The sequence below is a fragment of the Aotus nancymaae genome, unplaced genomic scaffold (assembly GCF_030222135.1).
Source record: "Aotus nancymaae isolate 86718 unplaced genomic scaffold, 86718_ANA_hifiasm-v0.15.2.pri h1tg000040l, whole genome shotgun sequence".
In the NCBI taxonomy this organism is placed as follows: Eukaryota; Metazoa; Chordata; class Mammalia; order Primates; family Aotidae; genus Aotus; species Aotus nancymaae.
Window position 1 is genome coordinate 130,699,720 of NW_026988454.1, and position 17,717 is coordinate 130,717,436.

General features: G+C 54.0%; 1 protein-coding gene across 4 annotated transcripts; it reads left to right on the plus strand.

The window, feature by feature from the left end:
* The first annotated feature begins 174 nt into the window (after window positions 1–174).
* On the plus strand, window positions 175–17,275 carry EHMT2 (euchromatic histone lysine methyltransferase 2). 4 transcript variants are annotated; one of them, XM_021667101.2, is made up of 28 exons: window positions 175–237; window positions 884–950; window positions 1,049–1,267; window positions 1,353–1,606; window positions 4,989–5,073; window positions 5,165–5,205; window positions 5,337–5,492; window positions 7,570–7,707; window positions 7,833–7,947; window positions 8,106–8,207; window positions 8,428–8,576; window positions 8,669–8,812; window positions 8,903–9,138; window positions 9,218–9,400; window positions 9,514–9,596; window positions 10,064–10,170; window positions 10,265–10,387; window positions 10,479–10,580; window positions 12,083–12,187; window positions 12,298–12,452; window positions 12,538–12,705; window positions 13,148–13,292; window positions 13,665–13,742; window positions 14,122–14,237; window positions 14,354–14,440; window positions 15,944–16,022; window positions 16,193–16,368; window positions 16,771–17,275. In XM_021667101.2, exons 1-28 carry the CDS (start codon window positions 196–198, stop codon window positions 16,949–16,951), a joined length of 3,636 nt encoding a protein of 1,211 aa, XP_021522776.1. In that variant the 5' UTR covers window positions 175–195; the 3' UTR covers window positions 16,952–17,275. The 4 variants fall into 4 exon arrangements, with proteins under 4 accessions (XP_021522776.1, XP_012292133.2, XP_021522777.1 ...); XM_012436710.3 differs by having other exon boundaries at window positions 175–950; XM_021667102.2 differs by lacking the exon at window positions 8,106–8,207.
* Window positions 17,276–17,717: the final 442 nt, after the last annotated feature.

Here is a 17,717-nt window from a genome sequence, read left to right on the forward strand (position 1 = left end):
TGAGGCCAGGAATTACAGGAATTCTCCCTTGCAGCTTCCAGCTTAGGACATTCACAGCCATCTCCGAGGCCGCTCTCAGGGGAAAATGGCCAAAAAGCGTGTAGCGGCTCCTTTAAGGCTCCTCCTCGCCCGCCCTCCCTCGCCCACGTGACCCGGGGCGGCCGCGCGCCGGCTCGGCCCCCAGCGCAAGCGGCGATGGCGGCGGCGGCGGGAGCTGCAGCGGCGGCGGCCGCCGAGGTGCGGAAGGGGAGGGGGAGAGGCGGGTGCATGCCCGCGCGCGCGCCCGGGGGAAGCGCGCGCCCGTGCAATGCTCCGGGGGTGCAACGGGGCCGGGGGGCCCGGGCGGGACTTGCAGCAATCCGGGGGGCCAGCACCGGGGGCGGATGAGGGGACCAGGGGGTGGGAGGTGGGGGGAGTGGGCACGGAGGCGCGCGTGCAGCCGCCGGCTGCCCCTGAGTGGGCGGCGGGCGCCGGGGCCCCAGGAGCACGCGCGAGGAGCACGAGGGGCCGTCCACCGGGCTGGGGGGCAGCGGGTGCTGGAGGGGTTGGTGCTCGGGGTCCCCGCGGCCTGGGGGACAAAGGGGGAGCGGCGCGTGCAGCCGGGAGGAGGGGGCGGGGCCGGGGCGCGGAGGCCCCGCCCCCTCCCCCTCCTCTTCTCTCGGCCCCAGAGATGCGGGGTTTACCGAGAGGGAGGGGGCTGATGCGGGCTCGGGGTAGGGGTCGTGCGGCCCCTCCGGGCAGCCGAGGCCGCGGAAGGGGGGGCCCCCATAGAGGAAGAGGTAGGCCCCGGAGCCTGCTCTCTCTTCCCAGGGCCCAGGCATCCTGGACCCCCCAACTCTCTACTGGGCTGACCAGCCCTCCTGTCCCTTGTCTCCCCTCCCAGGGGGAGGCCCCCGCTGAGATGGGGGCGCTGCTGCTGGAAAAGGAGACAAGAGGAGCCACTGAGAGAGGTGAGTGTAGCTAAAACGGGCCCCAGTTGGACAGTCGCCTTCCCTAAATACAGGATCTCCTGAGCCCTTAGCTCTGAACTTTTTCTCTTCCTCTACAGTTCATGGCTCTTTGGGGGACACCCCTCGTAGTGAAGAGACCCTGCCCAAGGCCACCCCCGACTCCCTGGAGCCTGCTGGCCCCTCATCTCCAGCTTCTGTCACTGTCACTGTTGGCGATGAGGGGGCTGACACCCCTGTAGGGGCTACACCACTCATTGGGGATGAACCCGAGAATCTGGAGGGAGATGGGGACCTCCATGGGGGCCGGATCCTGCTGGGTGAGAGGCTGGGTAGCCTGAGGGGTGGGTGGGAAATTTCTGACTCCCAAGTCCTTACCTTGCCTTCTGTTTGCCTGTTTTCTAGGCCATGCTACAAAGTCATTCCCCTCTTCCCCCAGCAAGGGGGGTTCCTGTCCTAGCCGGGCCAAGATGTCAATGACAGGGGCAGGAAAATCACCTCCATCTGTCCAGAGTTTGGCTATGAGGCTGCTGAGTATGCCGGGAGCCCAGGGAACTGCAGCAGCAGGGCCTGAACCCCCTCCAGCCACCACCAGCCCAGAGGGGCAGCCCAAGGTCCACCGAGCCCGAAAAACCATGTCCAAACCAGGAAATGGACAGGTGAGTGGAATGGGAGAGATTGGGATAATCAACCATAAACCTTTGGTAAGCTCTTTTACAGTTTCACTAAGGCTTCTACTCCATTTACACATTCACATATTTAAGCAAGGGGCTACTGTGTGTCAAATATTAGACGGGGGTTAATCTGTGAACCAGCAAACAGGTTCCTCTCTTCCTGCAGTTTACATTCTTGGGTGGTGAGAGTTTGATGTTAAAGAGTCAATTATATAGTTAATGTCTTAATTACTCTTATGATAATGACAAGGTAAGGGAATTTCAAACTACTCTTCCTTTCTACCTCAAAGCAAGCCCTTGGGGAACTCAGCGGTCACTGCTCTATTTGTAAAGGTTTTTCTGGGAATCCCAGTGGGAAAGGAGATGGGGGCCACAGAAATAATAGAGGAGGGGAAGTGACAAAGGCCCCAGAGGCCCAGAAGCTTTATGACCAAGTGCTAGGACTCTTGTTCATACCTATTGTTGACCTAAAGGAAAAGACTGAGGCAAACTTAACATTAAGTAGAGTATATTTAAGCCAGTTTTGAGTATAGCCTTCAGGAGCAAAGATTCAAGTTGCCCTGAAAATACACTCTGATTAGCAGCAGTTACAAGTAGGATTTTTTGTTTTGTTTTGTTTTTGGAGACAGTCTCACTATGTTGCCCAGGCTGGTCTCAAATTTCTAGGTTTCAGCAATCTTCCTGCTTTGGCCTCCCAAAGTGCTGGCATTACAGGCGTGAACCACCGCAACCAGCCCACAAGTAGGTTTTTAAAGGAAAAGAAGATTGGATGACATGAAGAGATTGGGAAAAAAAAAAAAAAGGAGGCTGAATCTGGGCACACTACCTAGGAGTTAGGTTAGCCCTCTTCTGGAAGGAGCCACAAAAAAAAAAAGAGAGAGAAGTTTTAATAAAAGATTGAAAACATAGGTGGAGCGTGATGGCTTATGCCTGTAATCCCAGCAAGGGAGGCCGAGGTGGGTGGATCACGATGTCAGGAGTTCAGGACCATCCTAGCCAAGATGGTGAAACCCCATCTCTACTAAAAATACAAAAAATTAGCCGGGCATGGTGGAGGGCGCCTGTAATCCCAGCTACTTGGAAGGCTGGGGCAGAGAATTCCTTGAATCTGGGAGGCGGAGATTCCAGTGAGCTGAGATTGCGCCACTGTACTCCAGCCTGGGTAACTGAGCTCCGCCTCAAAAAAAGAAAAAAACAATTGAAAAAACAGGAAAAGAAGAGTCAGTTCCTAAATTGTTTACCAGAAGTTTACATTAGAATAACAGCTATTGATATGCTATACATAGTTCTTTATCTCACAGATTTTAGGCACTTGAAGATAATGGGTGAAGCAGCTCACTAGTCAGGTACAAGTATCTTTAAGCAATTGCCTCCAGGCAAGAAGCCTAGTGTTCCATACTCACTTCTTTCTGAGCCTGCAATTTTGCCTGCCTCACATAGTACAGGATTGCTATGAGCTACTTTTCTTTTCTCACTATGATAAACTTTAATTTTTATAGTTGCAGCTCATTTTGTAAATAATAGAGAAAAGAAAAATTTATAAGTGAGGTAGAGTGAGAGATTAACAACAATGATAATAAAATAGCATAATCATAACAATAGGCCGGGCGTGGCTTGCCTGTAATTTCAATACTTTCAGAGGCGGAAGCCAGCAATCACTTGAGGTCGGGAGTTCTGAGACCAGCCTGGTCAACAAGGCCCAAACCCCATCTCTACTAAAAACAAAAAATAGAAAATTAGCCGGGTTTGGTGGCGTGCACCTGTAATCTCGTGAGAATCACTTGAACCTGAGAGGCAGAGATTGCAGTGAGCCAAGATCATGCCACTCCAGTCCAGCCTGGGCAACAGAGCAAGACAAAAAAAAAAAAAAAAAAAGCACAATTCTAACAATACACTACCATCACTGCTGAGAAACTGGATAAGAAGGAACTAGTGTCACATAAAATTTACCATCTAAAAAACATTTTTAGCCAGGCACAGTGGCTCACCCCTGTAATCCCAGCACTTTGGGAGGCTGAAGCAGGAGGATCACCTGAGGTCAGGAGCCACTGCACCTGGCAATCATACAGTATATATCTTTTTGTGACTTGCTTATTTCACTTAGCATAATGTCCTCAAGGTTTATCTATATTGTAGCATGTCAGAATTTCTTTCCTTTCATCTGGACAACATAGCGAGACCCCATCTCTAAAAGAAGTTTAAAAAAATGTTTAAGGCTGGCGCAGTGACTCACACCTGTAATCCCAGCACTCTGGGAGGCTGAGGCGGGTGGATCACGAGGTCAGGAGTTCGAGACCAGCCTGGCCAACATGGTGAAACCCTATCTCTACTAAAAATACCAAAATTATCCAGGTGCAGTGGGAGGCACCGTAATCGAAGCTATGGGGGTGGGGGAGCGGTGAGGCAGGAAAATCACTTGAACCCAGGAGGCGGAGGTTTCAGTTAGCCGAGATCGCTCCACTGCACTCTAGCCTGGGTGACACAGCAAGACTCTGTCTCAAAAAAAAAAAAAAAATGGTTAAGGCCAATCTCTGTGGCTCACTCCTGAAATCCCAGCACTTTAGGAGGCCAAGGTGGGCAGATCACAAGGTCAGGAGATCAAGACCATCCTGGCCAACATTGTGAAACCCTGTCTCTACTAAAATACAAAAAATTATCCAGGCGTGGTGGCACACGCCTGTAGTCCCAACTACTCTGGAGGCTGAGGCAGGGGAATCACTTGAACCTGGGAGGTGGAGGTTGCAAGTGAGCCAAGATCCCGCCGTTGCACTCCTGCCTGGGCGACGAGCAAAACTCTGTCTCAGGAAAAACAAAATGTTTAAAAGGCTAAGCCCAGTGACTGACGCCTATAATCCTGCACTTTCTGGGGAGGATCCCTTGACACCAGGAGTTCAAGTCCAGCCTAGGCAACATGGCAAGACCTCTTCTGTCTCTTAAAAAAAAGTATATCTTTCCTTTTTATGGCTGAATGTTAATACACATATGTAATTGTATCTAGATGCCACATTTTGCTTATCCATTTATCTGTCAGTGGCACTTGCATTGCTTCTGCACTTCAGCTGTTGTGAATAGTCCTGCTGTGTACATGGCAACATATAAAAGGCCTTTAACTTTGTTGAGTTTTGTTTTCTCACCTGTAAAAGGGAAAAGGGCCTGCTCTGCGTGGTTGCAGAGATAAGTGAGTGTGAGTGTGCTTGACACTTCCTCTGGGGAAATAGCACCTGTGATTGCCACCTTGTGGCTACTGGAGCCACAGATGGCATTTGGAAGTGTGGCTCACTAACCCACCCCTGCCTAGGCTCCAGGCTAACCCAGACAGAACCGTAGGTGCTCTCTGACCCTCAGTGTGCTCCCTCTTGGCCCATAGCCCCCAGTCCCTGAGAAGCGGCCCCCTGAAGTACAGCATTTCCGCATGAGCGATGACGTCCACTCACTGGGAAAGGTGACTTCAGGTCAGTCCCATCCCCCACCCCCTGTGGCTTGATGTGGCCTGTTCTGAAGGTTTCAATTATAGGCCCCACACCATTCTCTCTCCTCTTCCAGATGTGGCCAAAAGGAGGAAGCTGAACTCAGGAGGCGGCCTGGTGAGCAGCAGAGCCAGGGCCTCTCCCTCTGGGGGGCTGCTCCGAGGGAGGCTCAGGAGTAGGGCTGCATCCTGTCCTCAAGAGAAATGGGCAGGGTGTCAGTGACCTCAATTTTTCTAATCTTTTTCTAGTCGGAGGAGTTAGGTTCTGCCCGGCGTTCAGGAGAAGTGACCCTGGCGAAAGGGGACCCCGGGTCCCTGGAGGAGTGGGAGACAGTGGTGGGTGATGACTTCAGTCTCTACTATGATTCTTACTCTGTGGATGAGCGCGTGGACTCTGACAGCAAGGTGAGGCAGAGCTGCGTTTCCCCAGGCCTGGGGCTCACTAGCCAGTCCTCCTTGTTTCCTGTTTTTCTCCTTTCTGTCCTTTTTATCTTCTGAACACCCACTAAGTCACTGCCCCATGCTGTCTGTAACTCATTTTCAATGTATGCTCTGCCCATTCCATCCACAAAGGTGGCCACCCCTGCACATTGGGTTTAGTATTCTTTTTTTTTTTTTTTCAGCTAATGAAATTACCATTTAACAGGCATGCACAATTTAAAAAAAGAAAACAGAAAAATCTTGTCATTTATTTGTTTATCCCCATGCTCTTTGTTCGGTTTTATCTTGTATGTTTGCCTACACAGTATAATGTTCAGTCTCTCTAGTTTTGCCTTTTTTTTATTTAATGTTTTATCATGCAAACTTTTAAGTGTAATCAAAAGTATGGACTAGGGAGCGCCCATGTACCCATCACACAGCCCCAGCCATTATCATTACCCAGCCCGTCTTGACCCATCTGTACCTCTCCCAGTACACACACCCACTGGGTTATTTTAAAGCAAATCCCAGACCTCATATCATTTTACCTAGACATATTTCCATATATATCTGTGAATATAAGGTCTCTTTCGTTGTTCAACATCACTGCACTACTGTTTTCACACCTAAAAAAAACTTACCAATGAGTTCTTTTTTTTTTTTAGACAGAGTTTCGCTCTCATTGCCCAGGCTGGAATGCAGTGGTGCATTCTCAGCTCACCGCAACCTCTGCCTCCTGGGTTCAAACAATTCTCCTGTCTCAGCCTCCCAAGTAGCTGGGATTACAGGCATGTGCCACCACGTCCGGCTAATTTTTTGTATTTTTAGTAGAGACGGGGTTTCACCGTGTTGGCCAGGATGGTCTCGATCTCTTCACCTCGTGATCCACCCGCCTCGGCCTCCCAAAGTGCAGGGATTACAGGCGTGAGACACCGCGCCCAGCCACCAATGAGTTCTTAATACCATCAAATATCCTGTCAGTCTTCACATTTCCTCAGCTGTCTCATAAATGGGTTTTTGTCAAGATCCAAATGAGGCCTACACCTTGATTTGATTAACATTTGTTTTAAGTCTCTCTTGGTATTTAGGTTTCCCCATCTTCTAAAAAAAATTTTGGGGCCAAGTGCAGTGGCTCATGCCTATAATCCCAGCACTTTGGGAGGCAGGTGGATCACCTGAGGTCAGGGGTTCGAGATCAGCCTGGCCAACATGGTGAAAACTCATCTCTACTAAAAATACAAAAATGAGCTGGGTGTGGCGGCAGGTGCCTGTAATCCCAGCTACTCGGGAGGCTGAGGCAGGAGAATCACTTGAACCCAGAAGCCAGAGGTTGCAGTGAGCTGTTGTGCCGTTGCACTCCAGCCTGGGCAACAAGCAAAAAACTCTGTCTCAAAAATAAATAAATATGTCTTGCCATTTATTTCTTGAAGAAACCAGGTCAGTTGTCCTACAGAATTTCTCATATTTAGGAATTGGCTGGTTGGGTGGAGATTGACACATTCTCTCTGCCCATATTTCTTGTAAACCAATAGATTTAGAAGCATAATCACTTCCGGTGCCAAGAAGACTTGACAGTGGGTGTGAGCGCTTCTGGCCGCATCACATAAGGATGCATGGAGCATCTGGTCATTTTTCTTGTTAGCAATAAGATTGACCAGTGGGTTCAGGTGACATCAGTCTGAACCTTTTATATAAAGTTTCTCGTGAACTTTGTGCGTAGCGGTTTTAGCAACCATTGGTGGTCTTGCCTGTTTATGAACGTCACAAAAGGGGTATTAAACTTTATGTTTATCTTCTGGTACTTGCTTTTTATTTTTTAACTTAATGTTTATTACCAAGATCTGTGCACATTGCTGTCTGTAACTGTGGCACCTTTTTCACTGCTGTATAACATTCCACATACCCTCTCTTTATGTAGCCCTTTGTCTCATCTACCCACACTCATCTTCTCCAGGAACCATCATGGGTAGTGGGAGGTGGCAATGGTGGTGGTGGTTTTCTTTATCCACCTCATTGTCTGAGTCCTGAGGGTTGGATATGTCCTGTTCTGCCTCTCTCCCAGTCGGAAGTTGAAGCTCTAACTGAACAACTAAGTGAAGAGGAGGAGGAGGAAGAGGAGGAAGAAGAAGAAGAGGAGGAAGAGGAGGAGGAAGAGGAAGAAGAGGAGGAAGATGAGGAGTCAGGGAATCAGTCAGATAGGGTAAGAGATGGAGGCTGACATCTCCAGAGGAGTGGGAGACTGTGGGGCCGGATGTCTGGTCCTAAAGGTGGTAGGGGGAGCCCTGGGGGTGAGGGTTCCTAAGTACTCCTCCTCCCCCTCCCCAGAGTGGTTCTAGTGGCCGACGCAAGGCCAAGAAGAAATGGCGAAAAGACAGCCCATGGGTGAAGCCATCTCGGAAACGGCGCAAGCGGGAGCCTCCGAGGGCCAAGGAGCCACGAGGTGAGGAGGCTCTGCTGCTTTTGGGTGTCCTCCTCCAGCCCCCGCCCAGTCCCCAAGTGCGTGCACGCACACACACGCTCTTGCATGTCCACCTGCATGTACCCACGCGTCCAGGTACCTGTGAGCTCGCACTCTCACTCTCTCTGTCTCTGTGTCAGGAGTGAATGGTGTGGGCTCCTCAGGCCCCAGTGAGTACATGGAGGTCCCTCTAGGGTCCCTGGAGCTGCCCAGCGAGGGGACCCTCTCCCCCAACCACGCTGGTAATTGCCAATTGCTGGGACAGGGAGCCACTAGGGGGTGACCTCAGGGCAGGAGGGAAAGGGGAGGAGGGAAACCACGCCAGAGCCAGGGTGTCCATGGCCAGGCTTTGGGGGTTCTGGGGCATGGAGGGTGAGGTAGGGTGGGAATGAGAGGACCCGCCAGGGGTCCCAGTGAGTGAGGTCCAGGGCCTCCCTCAGCTCCTCTTTTCCTCCATCCAAGGGGTGTCCAATGACACATCTTCGCTGGAGACAGAGCGTGGGTTTGAGGAGTTGCCCCTGTGCAGCTGCCGCATGGAGGCACCCAAGATTGACCGCATCAGCGAGAGGGCAGGGCACAAGTGCATGGCCACGGAGAGTGTGGACGGAGAGGTGGGGCCATGTGCTGGTGGGAGAGGTGCCAGGGCGTCCAGTCCTGGGTCCTGTCCTCACCCTCTCTTCTCGCCCATCCTCACTGCGTACAGCTGTCGGGCTGCAACGCCGCCATCCTCAAGCGGGAGACCATGAGGCCATCCAGCCGCGTGGCCCTGATGGTGCTCTGTGAGACCCACCGCGCCCGCATGGTCAAACACCACTGCTGCCCGGGCTGTGGCTACTTCTGCACAGCGGTGAGTGACTGACCACTGGGATAGTCTGGTAGCATGCCCCATAACAGAGGGGCCCCCAGGAACCTGACCATGTCGTTTCCCTGCTCCCAGGGCACCTTCCTGGAGTGCCACCCCGACTTCCGTGTGGCCCACCGCTTCCACAAGGCCTGTGTGTCCCAGCTGAATGGGATGGTCTTCTGTCCCCACTGTGGGGAGGATGCTTCTGAGGCTCAGGAAGTGACCATCCCCCGGGGTGACGGGGTGACCCCACCAGCCGGCACTGCAGCTCCTGCACCCCCACCCCTGTCCCAGGATGCCCCAGGGAGAGCAGACACTTCCCAGCCCAGGTACTGGCCTTCTGCTTCTCTACTGTCTGTTCCCTGCCCCACCCCTATTGCTCCCGGACATGAGCTCCTTCTTCCACAGCGCCCGGATGCGAGGCCATGGGGAGCCCCGGCGCCCACCCTGCGATCCCCTGGCCGACACCATCGACAGCTCAGGACCCTCCCTGACCCTGCCCAATGGGGGCTGCCTTTCCGCTGTGGGGCTGCCACTGGGTCCAGGCCGGGAGGCCCTGGAAAAGGCCCTGGTCATCCAGGAGTCAGAGAGGTGAGTGGGGAGTTGGTCAGCCACAGCAGCCGGGGCTGGGGCCAGTGCGTTGAGGCTGACGCTGGAATCTGAGGAGCCCCCATTCTCTCCCTACTCCCATGCTCCCTTGGCAGGCGGAAGAAGCTCCGTTTCCACCCTCGGCAGTTGTACCTGTCCGTAAAGCAGGGCGAGCTACAGAAGGTGATCCTGATGCTGTGTGAGTGCCACCCATTCCTTCAGCAGACCTTGACCGAGCTCCATGTGTATACCAGGCACTGGGCGCAGGGCCAGGAGGACAGTCATGAAGGACACAGTCCTTGCCCTGAAGGACTTAATGTGGTGGGGAAGACACATGTAACCCGTGACGATGGGGACAGTGGTGACTCATAGGTGCTGGGTCCTGTTCTGAGTGCTTACACTTGTTAGCCTTGGCACAGAGAGGTTAGGGACCTTGCACAGTGCACAGTGAGTAAGAGACAAGGCAGGGTTTGCATTCAGGCAGAGCTGATGCCTTTAACTCCTTATTCTGATAAATGCCGTGGTGGAGGCAAGCTCAGAGAATGCCAGGAGGGGCCCTGACCCAGCTTGGGGCCTGAGAAGCCTTCCTGAAAGAAATGCCACCTGCCCCCTAGCTTGCTTACCACTTGTCCCTCCCTCTCCCGGTGTGGCGGGCTCTCCCCGCAGTGGACAACCTGGACCCCAACTTCCAGAGCGACCAGCAGAGCAAGCGTACGCCCCTGCATGCAGCTGCCCAGAAGGGCTCCGTGGAGATCTGCCATGTGCTGCTGCAGGTCAGCACGGGCCCATGCCTCATTGACTAGGCCCTTAGACCCCTCCCCTGCCCTGTCCCCCCCTGGTGCCAGCCCTCCTGCCCCCTCCTCACAGGCTGGAGCCAACATAAATGCAGTGGATAAACAGCAGCGGACGCCACTGATGGAGGCCGTGGTGAACAACCACCTGGAGGTGGCCCGTTACATGGTGCAGCGTGGCGGCTGCGTCTATAGCAAGGTGCACGCGCGGGCAGCAGGGCATGGCCCCCAGAGTCAGGGACCAGGTTTGGGGTGCCAGCCAGAGGCTCATTTGCCCATGTCTCCCTCAGGAGGAGGACGGTTCCACCTGCCTCCACCACGCAGCCAAAATCGGTAACTTGGAGATGGTCAGTCTGCTGCTGAGCACGGGACAGGTGGACGTCAACGCCCAGGTCAGCGGTCCACCCAGCCCAGCCCCTCTAGGTCCCTGGTGCCTGTGTTCCTTGACTGGGCCTCAGGCTTTGGGCCCCTTTTCTCCTATGTCTGAGCTCTGGCCCTCTCACTCTGTCTCATGCTGCTCGTGTCTGTCCCCATCACTTTCTTCCTCCTCATTCGTATTTCTCTTCATTCTTGTCTCTTTTTTTTTTTTGGCCCCTTTCTCTTTATCAAGTTTCAGAGGCCGGGCGTGGTAGCTCACGCCTGTAATCCAAGCACTTTGGAGGCCAAGGTGGGCGGATCACTTGAGGTCGGGAGTTCAAGACCAGCCTGACCAACATGGTGAAACCCTATCTTAATTTCAAAAAAAAAAAAGGTTTCAGAACACTCAGTTCCTGCCTTAATCTCTGCAAGTGTCCAGTGAGGCTTTTTTTAACTCTTGGGTCGTCATACATTTGATGTGTTTTAGTCATTTATTGGTATTCTTCTTAGTCTTTGAATTATTCCATCTTTGTCCAGGAAAAGCCCCTTGAAGCAGGGCCCTGTGGCTGTGACATGACCCAGTGGCCTTTGAGAGCATCCTGACCCTTCAGCGCATTTGCTGACCCAGACTCAGAATAGAATCCAAGAAACTCTGCTTCCTTTGTACGAGAGACTTTTTTTTTTTTGAGATGAAGTCACTCTGTTGCCCAGGCTGGAGTGCAGTGGCCTGATCTCGCTCACTGCAACCTCCGCCTCCCAGGTTCAAGTGATTCTCCTGTCTCAAACTCCTGAGTAGCTGGGATTACAGGCACACACCACCACATCTGGCTTAATTTTTTATTTTTAATAGAGATGGGGTTTTACCATGTTAGGCAGGTCTCGAACTCCTGACCTGGTGATCTGCCTGCCTCTGTCTCCCAAAGTGCTGGGATTACAGGCGTGAGCCACCGTGCCCAGCCTGGAAACATTTTTTAGAGAATATGATCTGTGTACCTAGGAGTGTTTATTGCTATTGGGTTGTCACTGCTTCTAGGACTTTGGAGTGGGCAGACTTAGGAAATTTTTTTTCTTTATTTTTTGAGACCAAGTCTCACTCTGCCACCCAGGCTGGAGTACAGTGGCACGATCTTGGCTTACTGCAACCTCTGCCTCCCAGGTTCAGGCAGTTCTCCTGCCTCAGCCTCCCAAGTAGCTGGGATTACAGGTGCATACCAACACGCCCAGCTAGTTTTTGTGTTTTTAGTTGAGACGGGGTTTCGCCATGTTGGCCAGGCTGGTCTTGAACTCCTGACCTCTGATCCACCCGTGTCAGCCTCCCAAAGTGCTGGGATTACAGGCATGAGCCACCACACCTGGCCTACTAGTCCCATTTTTTAGATGAAGAAACTTTGAGCCAGAGACATTTAAGTGGCTTACCCAGGGTCCCACAGCTTGTGAGTGGTGGAGCTGGGATTCACACACACAGCGAATCTTAACCATTTGTTGCTTTGGCGAGCAGAGCCAGCTGCCCCCACCCTCACTCCCTTCCCACCCACAGGACAGTGGTGGGTGGACGCCCATCATCTGGGCTGCAGAGCACAAGCACATCGAGGTGATCCGCATGCTATTGACGCGGGGCGCTGACGTCACCCTCACTGACAACGTGAGTGAGAGTGGTTGAGGTAGGGCAGCTCCAGGCCCCTGAGCAAGGTGGAGGCTGGATTCAAGGGCCCAGCTGCCTGCACCTCATCTGTTCCCGTCCTACCTCCACAGGAAGAGAACATCTGCCTGCACTGGGCCTCCTTCACTGGCAGCGCCGCCATTGCTGAAGTCCTTCTGAATGCGCGCTGCGACCTCCATGCGGTCAACTACCATGGGGACACGCCCCTGCACATCGCAGCTCGGGAGAGCTACCATGACTGCGTGCTGTGAGCCCCTGCCCTGCCCTTGATACCCCTGCTCCCACATCTTGCAACCTCAGACCCCACATTGGGCATCCTGTCCCCTCTTCAGATTATTCCTGTCACGTGGAGCCAACCCTGAGCTGCGGAACAAGGAGGGGGACACGGCATGGGATCTGACTCCCGAGCGCTCCGATGTGTGGTTTGCGCTTCAACTCAACCGCAAGCTCCGACTCGGGGTAGGAAATCGGGCCATCCGCACAGAAAGGATCATCTGCCGGTGAGCCCTGGGCCCCTCTCTACGCCCAGAACCGCCTCCTCTCCACCTGCCCCTCCGTGGGCTCCATTGCATCCTCACGTTCCCCGGCCCCTCCCCATGCACCACTGAATCCCCAGAACCACCCACAGGCCCCCTCCCCACTAGGGTGGCCAGATATATAGCAAATAAAAATAGAAGACACCCAGTTAAACTGGAATTTCAGATGCACAGATGCATACTTTTTTAGTGCAAGAATGTCCCATGGAATTTTTGGGGACATACTGTACTAAGAAGCTATTTCTTGTTTATCTGAAATTCCGTATTAACTAACTGTCCTGCATCTCACCTGGCAACTTTACTCCCCTGCCCCAGGCCCAGGAACCTCCTCAACTCTCTCCTTGTACCTGGAGCAGCCCCTCACCCCCTCTGCAGCCTCCCAGCCCCTTCTCCCCGTCTTCTGCAGGGATGTGGCTCGGGGCTATGAGAACGTGCCCATTCCCTGTGTCAACGGTGTGGATGGGGAGCCCTGCCCTGAGGATTACAAGTACATCTCAGAAAACTGCGAGACGTCCACCATGAACATCGACCGTAACATCACCCATCTGCAGGTGAGTGGGGGCCCCAGGCCTCCCCAGAAGGACACTGAGAGCTGCCAGGTACAGTTGGACAAGCTTTGAACCAACAAGGCCACCTGGCCAAGGGAGTGTTGGCTGACAGGGAGCCCTGGTGTGGGGTCACATCCACCCCAGGGGAGGGATCCTTGTCCTATGTCACAGGAAGGTGTCATATGAGCTCCTAGTAGCCCTGGGGACACCACCACAGCAACATACTAATGACCTGTCACCCTAGGACCATCACCACCCATGTTGTAAAACATGGACCCCAAAGAAAAGGACAGTGGTTAAGGGGTCGGGGGAACTTAGAGTAGAGGGGCCCAGACCAATCGTGGGATTAAGCTGACCCCTGCCTCCTCGCCCCAGCACTGCACATGTGTGGACGACTGCTCCAGCTCCAACTGCTTGTGCGGCCAACTCAGCATCCGGTGCTGGTATGACAAGGTGCGTGCCCCTCGCCTTGGCCACAGAGACCTGTCCTCTCCTTCAGAGGAGCCAGCCTCCAACAGGCCACCTCCCTGGGACCTTGTCCCTCACCTCCTACTCTGTGGGAGAAGTAACTGAGAGGACTGGGCAAGGCCTGGGAATCCTGGGACATCGCTGTGACAGCAATGGGCGTGTGCCCAGGTCTATGCAAATCAGGGATGATGCTTGTGCATTTCCTGCTCTGGGATCTCAGAGTCTCTGTGGCCTCCCCAATCCCATCTTCCATGTCTCTGGGTTGGGTTCAGTGGGGGATTTTTCTGTAGAGTCTTGGGGTTCCTGGGCAGCTGAGGTAGCCCCCACCGAGAAACCACTGTCTTCCCCTCCCTTTGCACCCCAGGATGGGCGATTGCTCCAGGAATTTAACAAGATCGAGCCCCCACTGATTTTCGAGTGTAACCAGGCATGCTCCTGCTGGAGAAACTGCAAGAACCGCGTCGTACAGAGTGGCATCAAGTGAGGCCCTGCTCCACAGCTCTCTCTCTCTCTCTCCCACCTCACCCTTTCCTCCCTGTCCCTGGGGCTTTTGGACGGAGGGCTCCATCCAACAGTGCCCTCTCTCCTATACCCAGGGTTCGGCTACAGCTCTACCGAACAGCCAAGATGGGCTGGGGGGTCCGCGCCCTGCAGACCATCCCACAGGGAACCTTCATCTGCGAGTAAGTCACCAGTGGCACCTTGACATCTGGTGGGAAAGGGACACACGCCCACTGCTGACTGCCAGGCCTCCCTCTCGGCCCCCTGCCCTGATGGGTCACATGTCTCCATCTGGCCACTCTCCAGCCAGCCTTCTCTGACCCCCATCCCCACAACTGAGGATGGCACCTGCCTCCACTCTGCCCAGACCACAGAGCCTGTGTTCCCTCCCCTCCACCCTCTCCTTGCCCTTCCTAGCTAGGGAAGGTGCCAGTTTGGGAGACAGACTTGGGTTTGAGCCCCTCTCTGCTTCTGGATGTCCGTGGCCAAGTTACTTAACCTCTTTCAGCCTTATTTGTCTTGTCTGTGGAGTGGAGGTGATAACAGCTACCTTTCTGTCCACCACCTCAGGGGCCTCTCCCTCTCCATCAGTTCTTTCTCTGCCCAGCATCTATAATCTCCCCCTTTCTCCTAGCTCCTATCCCACGACCCTCAGTCTCACCTTGGTCTCCTTTGGCCTTTCTTTTTTTATTTATTTTTTTTTTTTGAGGTGGAGTTTTACTTTCAATGCCCAAGCTGGAGGGAGTGAACGGTGCGATCTCAGCTCACTGCAACCTCCACCTCCTGGGTTAAAGCATTCTCTTGCCTCAGCCTCCTGAGTAGCTAGGATTACAGGCACGTGCCACACACCCAGCTAATTTTTTGTATTTTTAGTAGAAATGGGGTTTCACCATGTTAGCCAGACTGATCTCGAACTCCTGACCTCAGATGATCCACCTGCCTCGATCTCCCAAAGTGCTGGGATTACAGGCGTGAACCACCGCACCCGGCCATCCTTTGGCCTTTAAAAAATATAGTCTTCTAGCCCTACTTGCCTGTTCAAGAGACCATCCAGTTTCTCTCCATCATGTCATCTCAACTTCTCGGGCAAGCAGCTCCTTCCTGCTGGGCCTCAGTTTCCCCACCATCCACTCCACTGCCTGTCCCTGCCAAAATCGACCTTTGGCCTTCCCACTCTGCTGAAGCTGTCTCTTCAGTCACTCCCCACCCCACGTCGTCTGCATGTGTCTCGATCTCCTGGTGTCTGCTCACCCCTCCTTAGACAGCTGACTCCTCTCCTCTCTCTGGTGTCCAGATGTAGGTGCTCTTGCCCCCACTCATGCCCTGAGCTCCTTGCCACTCCTGCAGCCCTGACCCCTCTTCTGTCCTACATTGCCCATTCTTGCTGGGTGGCTCCTAGTTCACAAACCTCTCTGTGTCCAAACCCGAACTTCCCCACCCAGGCCAACTGCCCCTGCACACTAATTCCCTTAATCACAGAGCTTTGCGTCTGTCGCTATGCTGACTGGAGGCTTCCTCTGTCGAGCCTGGAATGCTGCCCTTTCCACCACTGCTGCTCCAGGCCTTCCCTAGCCTACACCTGCCAGCCCTGCCTATTCCAGATTCCACAGACTTGTGAGAAGATAGGGGCCTGGAGCCACCTAGTAGCCCACACAGCTTCAGAACCACGGATTCCTGTCCCACAGGTATGTCGGGGAGCTGATCTCTGATGCTGAGGCTGACGTGAGAGAGGATGATTCTTACCTCTTCGACTTAGACAACAAGGTGAGCAGGAAACCCTCCTTACCCTGCTGTTCCCCAGGACTGGCTTTCAGGAGCCCCTGAGAAGTCAGCAAATGGAAACCTGGGGAGGGACTGGGGAGTCAGTGGGTGGGGAGGGCAATCAGGCAAGCAGGGTGGGGGGAGATGTGAAGAGTGCCATCCTCCCCCCCCAGGATGGAGAGGTGTACTGCATTGATGCCCGTTACTATGGCAATATCAGCCGCTTCATCAACCACCTGTGTGACCCCAACATCATTCCTGTCCGGGTCTTCATGCTGCACCAAGACCTGCGATTTCCACGAATCGCCTTCTTCAGTTCCCGAGACATCCGGACTGGGGAGGAGCTAGGGTGAGACTCTAGGGGTCTCTAGGGGCTCTGCCAGGGCTTCGAGATGCAGCAAACCTGGGACCTGAAGGCTGGTGTGTACCTGGTGTCCAGACATGGATTCGTGCAGAGCTTCTCAGATTTCAGTGTACATAAGTATCTCCTGGAGGACTTGGTGACAGTCCTGAGCCTCCCAGAGAGAATCTGATTCAGTAGGTTTGGGATGGGGCCCAGGATTCTGCATTTCTAGCAAGTCCCCAGGCAGTGCTGATGCTGCAAGTCCATAGAACATACAGGGGGCTCAGAGCCCATCTGGAGAACATGGGGTGGGTGCAGGGTCCCTCTTAGGGAGTGTGATCCACAGGGTCTTTGGGGTGGGCTCTCGGCTGGGTCCAGGTCCCACAAGCTCCTGTTTTCCTCTGACAGGTTTGACTATGGCGACCGATTCTGGGACATCAAAAGCAAATATTTCACCTGCCAGTGTGGCTCTGAGAAGTGCAAGCACTCAGCCGAAGCCATTGCCCTAGAGCAGAGCCGTCTGGCCCGCCTGGACCCACACCCCGAGCTGCTGCCCGAGCTCAGCTCCCTGCCCCCTGTCAACACCTGAGAACGGACCACACCCTTCCTCCCTCCTCAGCATGGATGGCCACAGCTCAGCCGCCTCCTCTGCCACCAGCTGCTCACAGCCCATGCCTGGGGGTGCTGCCGTCTTCTCTCCCCACCACCCATTCACACATTCCTGACCAGAGACCCCAGCCAGGCCCTGGAGGTCTGACAGCCCCTCCCTCCCAGAGCTGGTTCCTCCCTGGAAGGGCAGCTTCAGGGCCACCCCCCTGTTCCCCGTCATCAGTTGAAGTTTGATGAATTGAAGTTGGGCCTCTCTGCCAACTGGTTCCTTTTGTTCTCAATAAATGTTGGATTTGGTAATAAACTGCGATTGTTGTGTTGGGGTGGGAAGGAAGCATACTCAGCCAGAGGGAAGGTGGGTTCAGGGGCCAGAAAGGGATGGAGAGTAGGCTGGATGGGTGTGGCTGATGTGACAGCCGGTGCAGGGTGGGGTGGGAGGTGCAGGTGGCCACCATGAACATCCATTGGAGGGATTATAAAGGGCCAATTTCAATTTCCCAGTCACAGTGGCTCACACCTGTAATCCCAGCACTTTGGGAGGCAGAGGCGGGTGAATTCATCTGAGGTCAGGAGTTAAAGACCAGCCTGGCCAACAAGGTGAAACCCCGTCTCTACTCAAAATACAAAAAATTCACTGGGCGTGGTGGCAGGCCCCCATAATCCCAGCCACACGAGAGGCTGAGGCAGGAGAATCGCTTGAACCTGGGAGGTGGAGGTTGCAGTGAGCCAAGATCGTGCCATTGCAC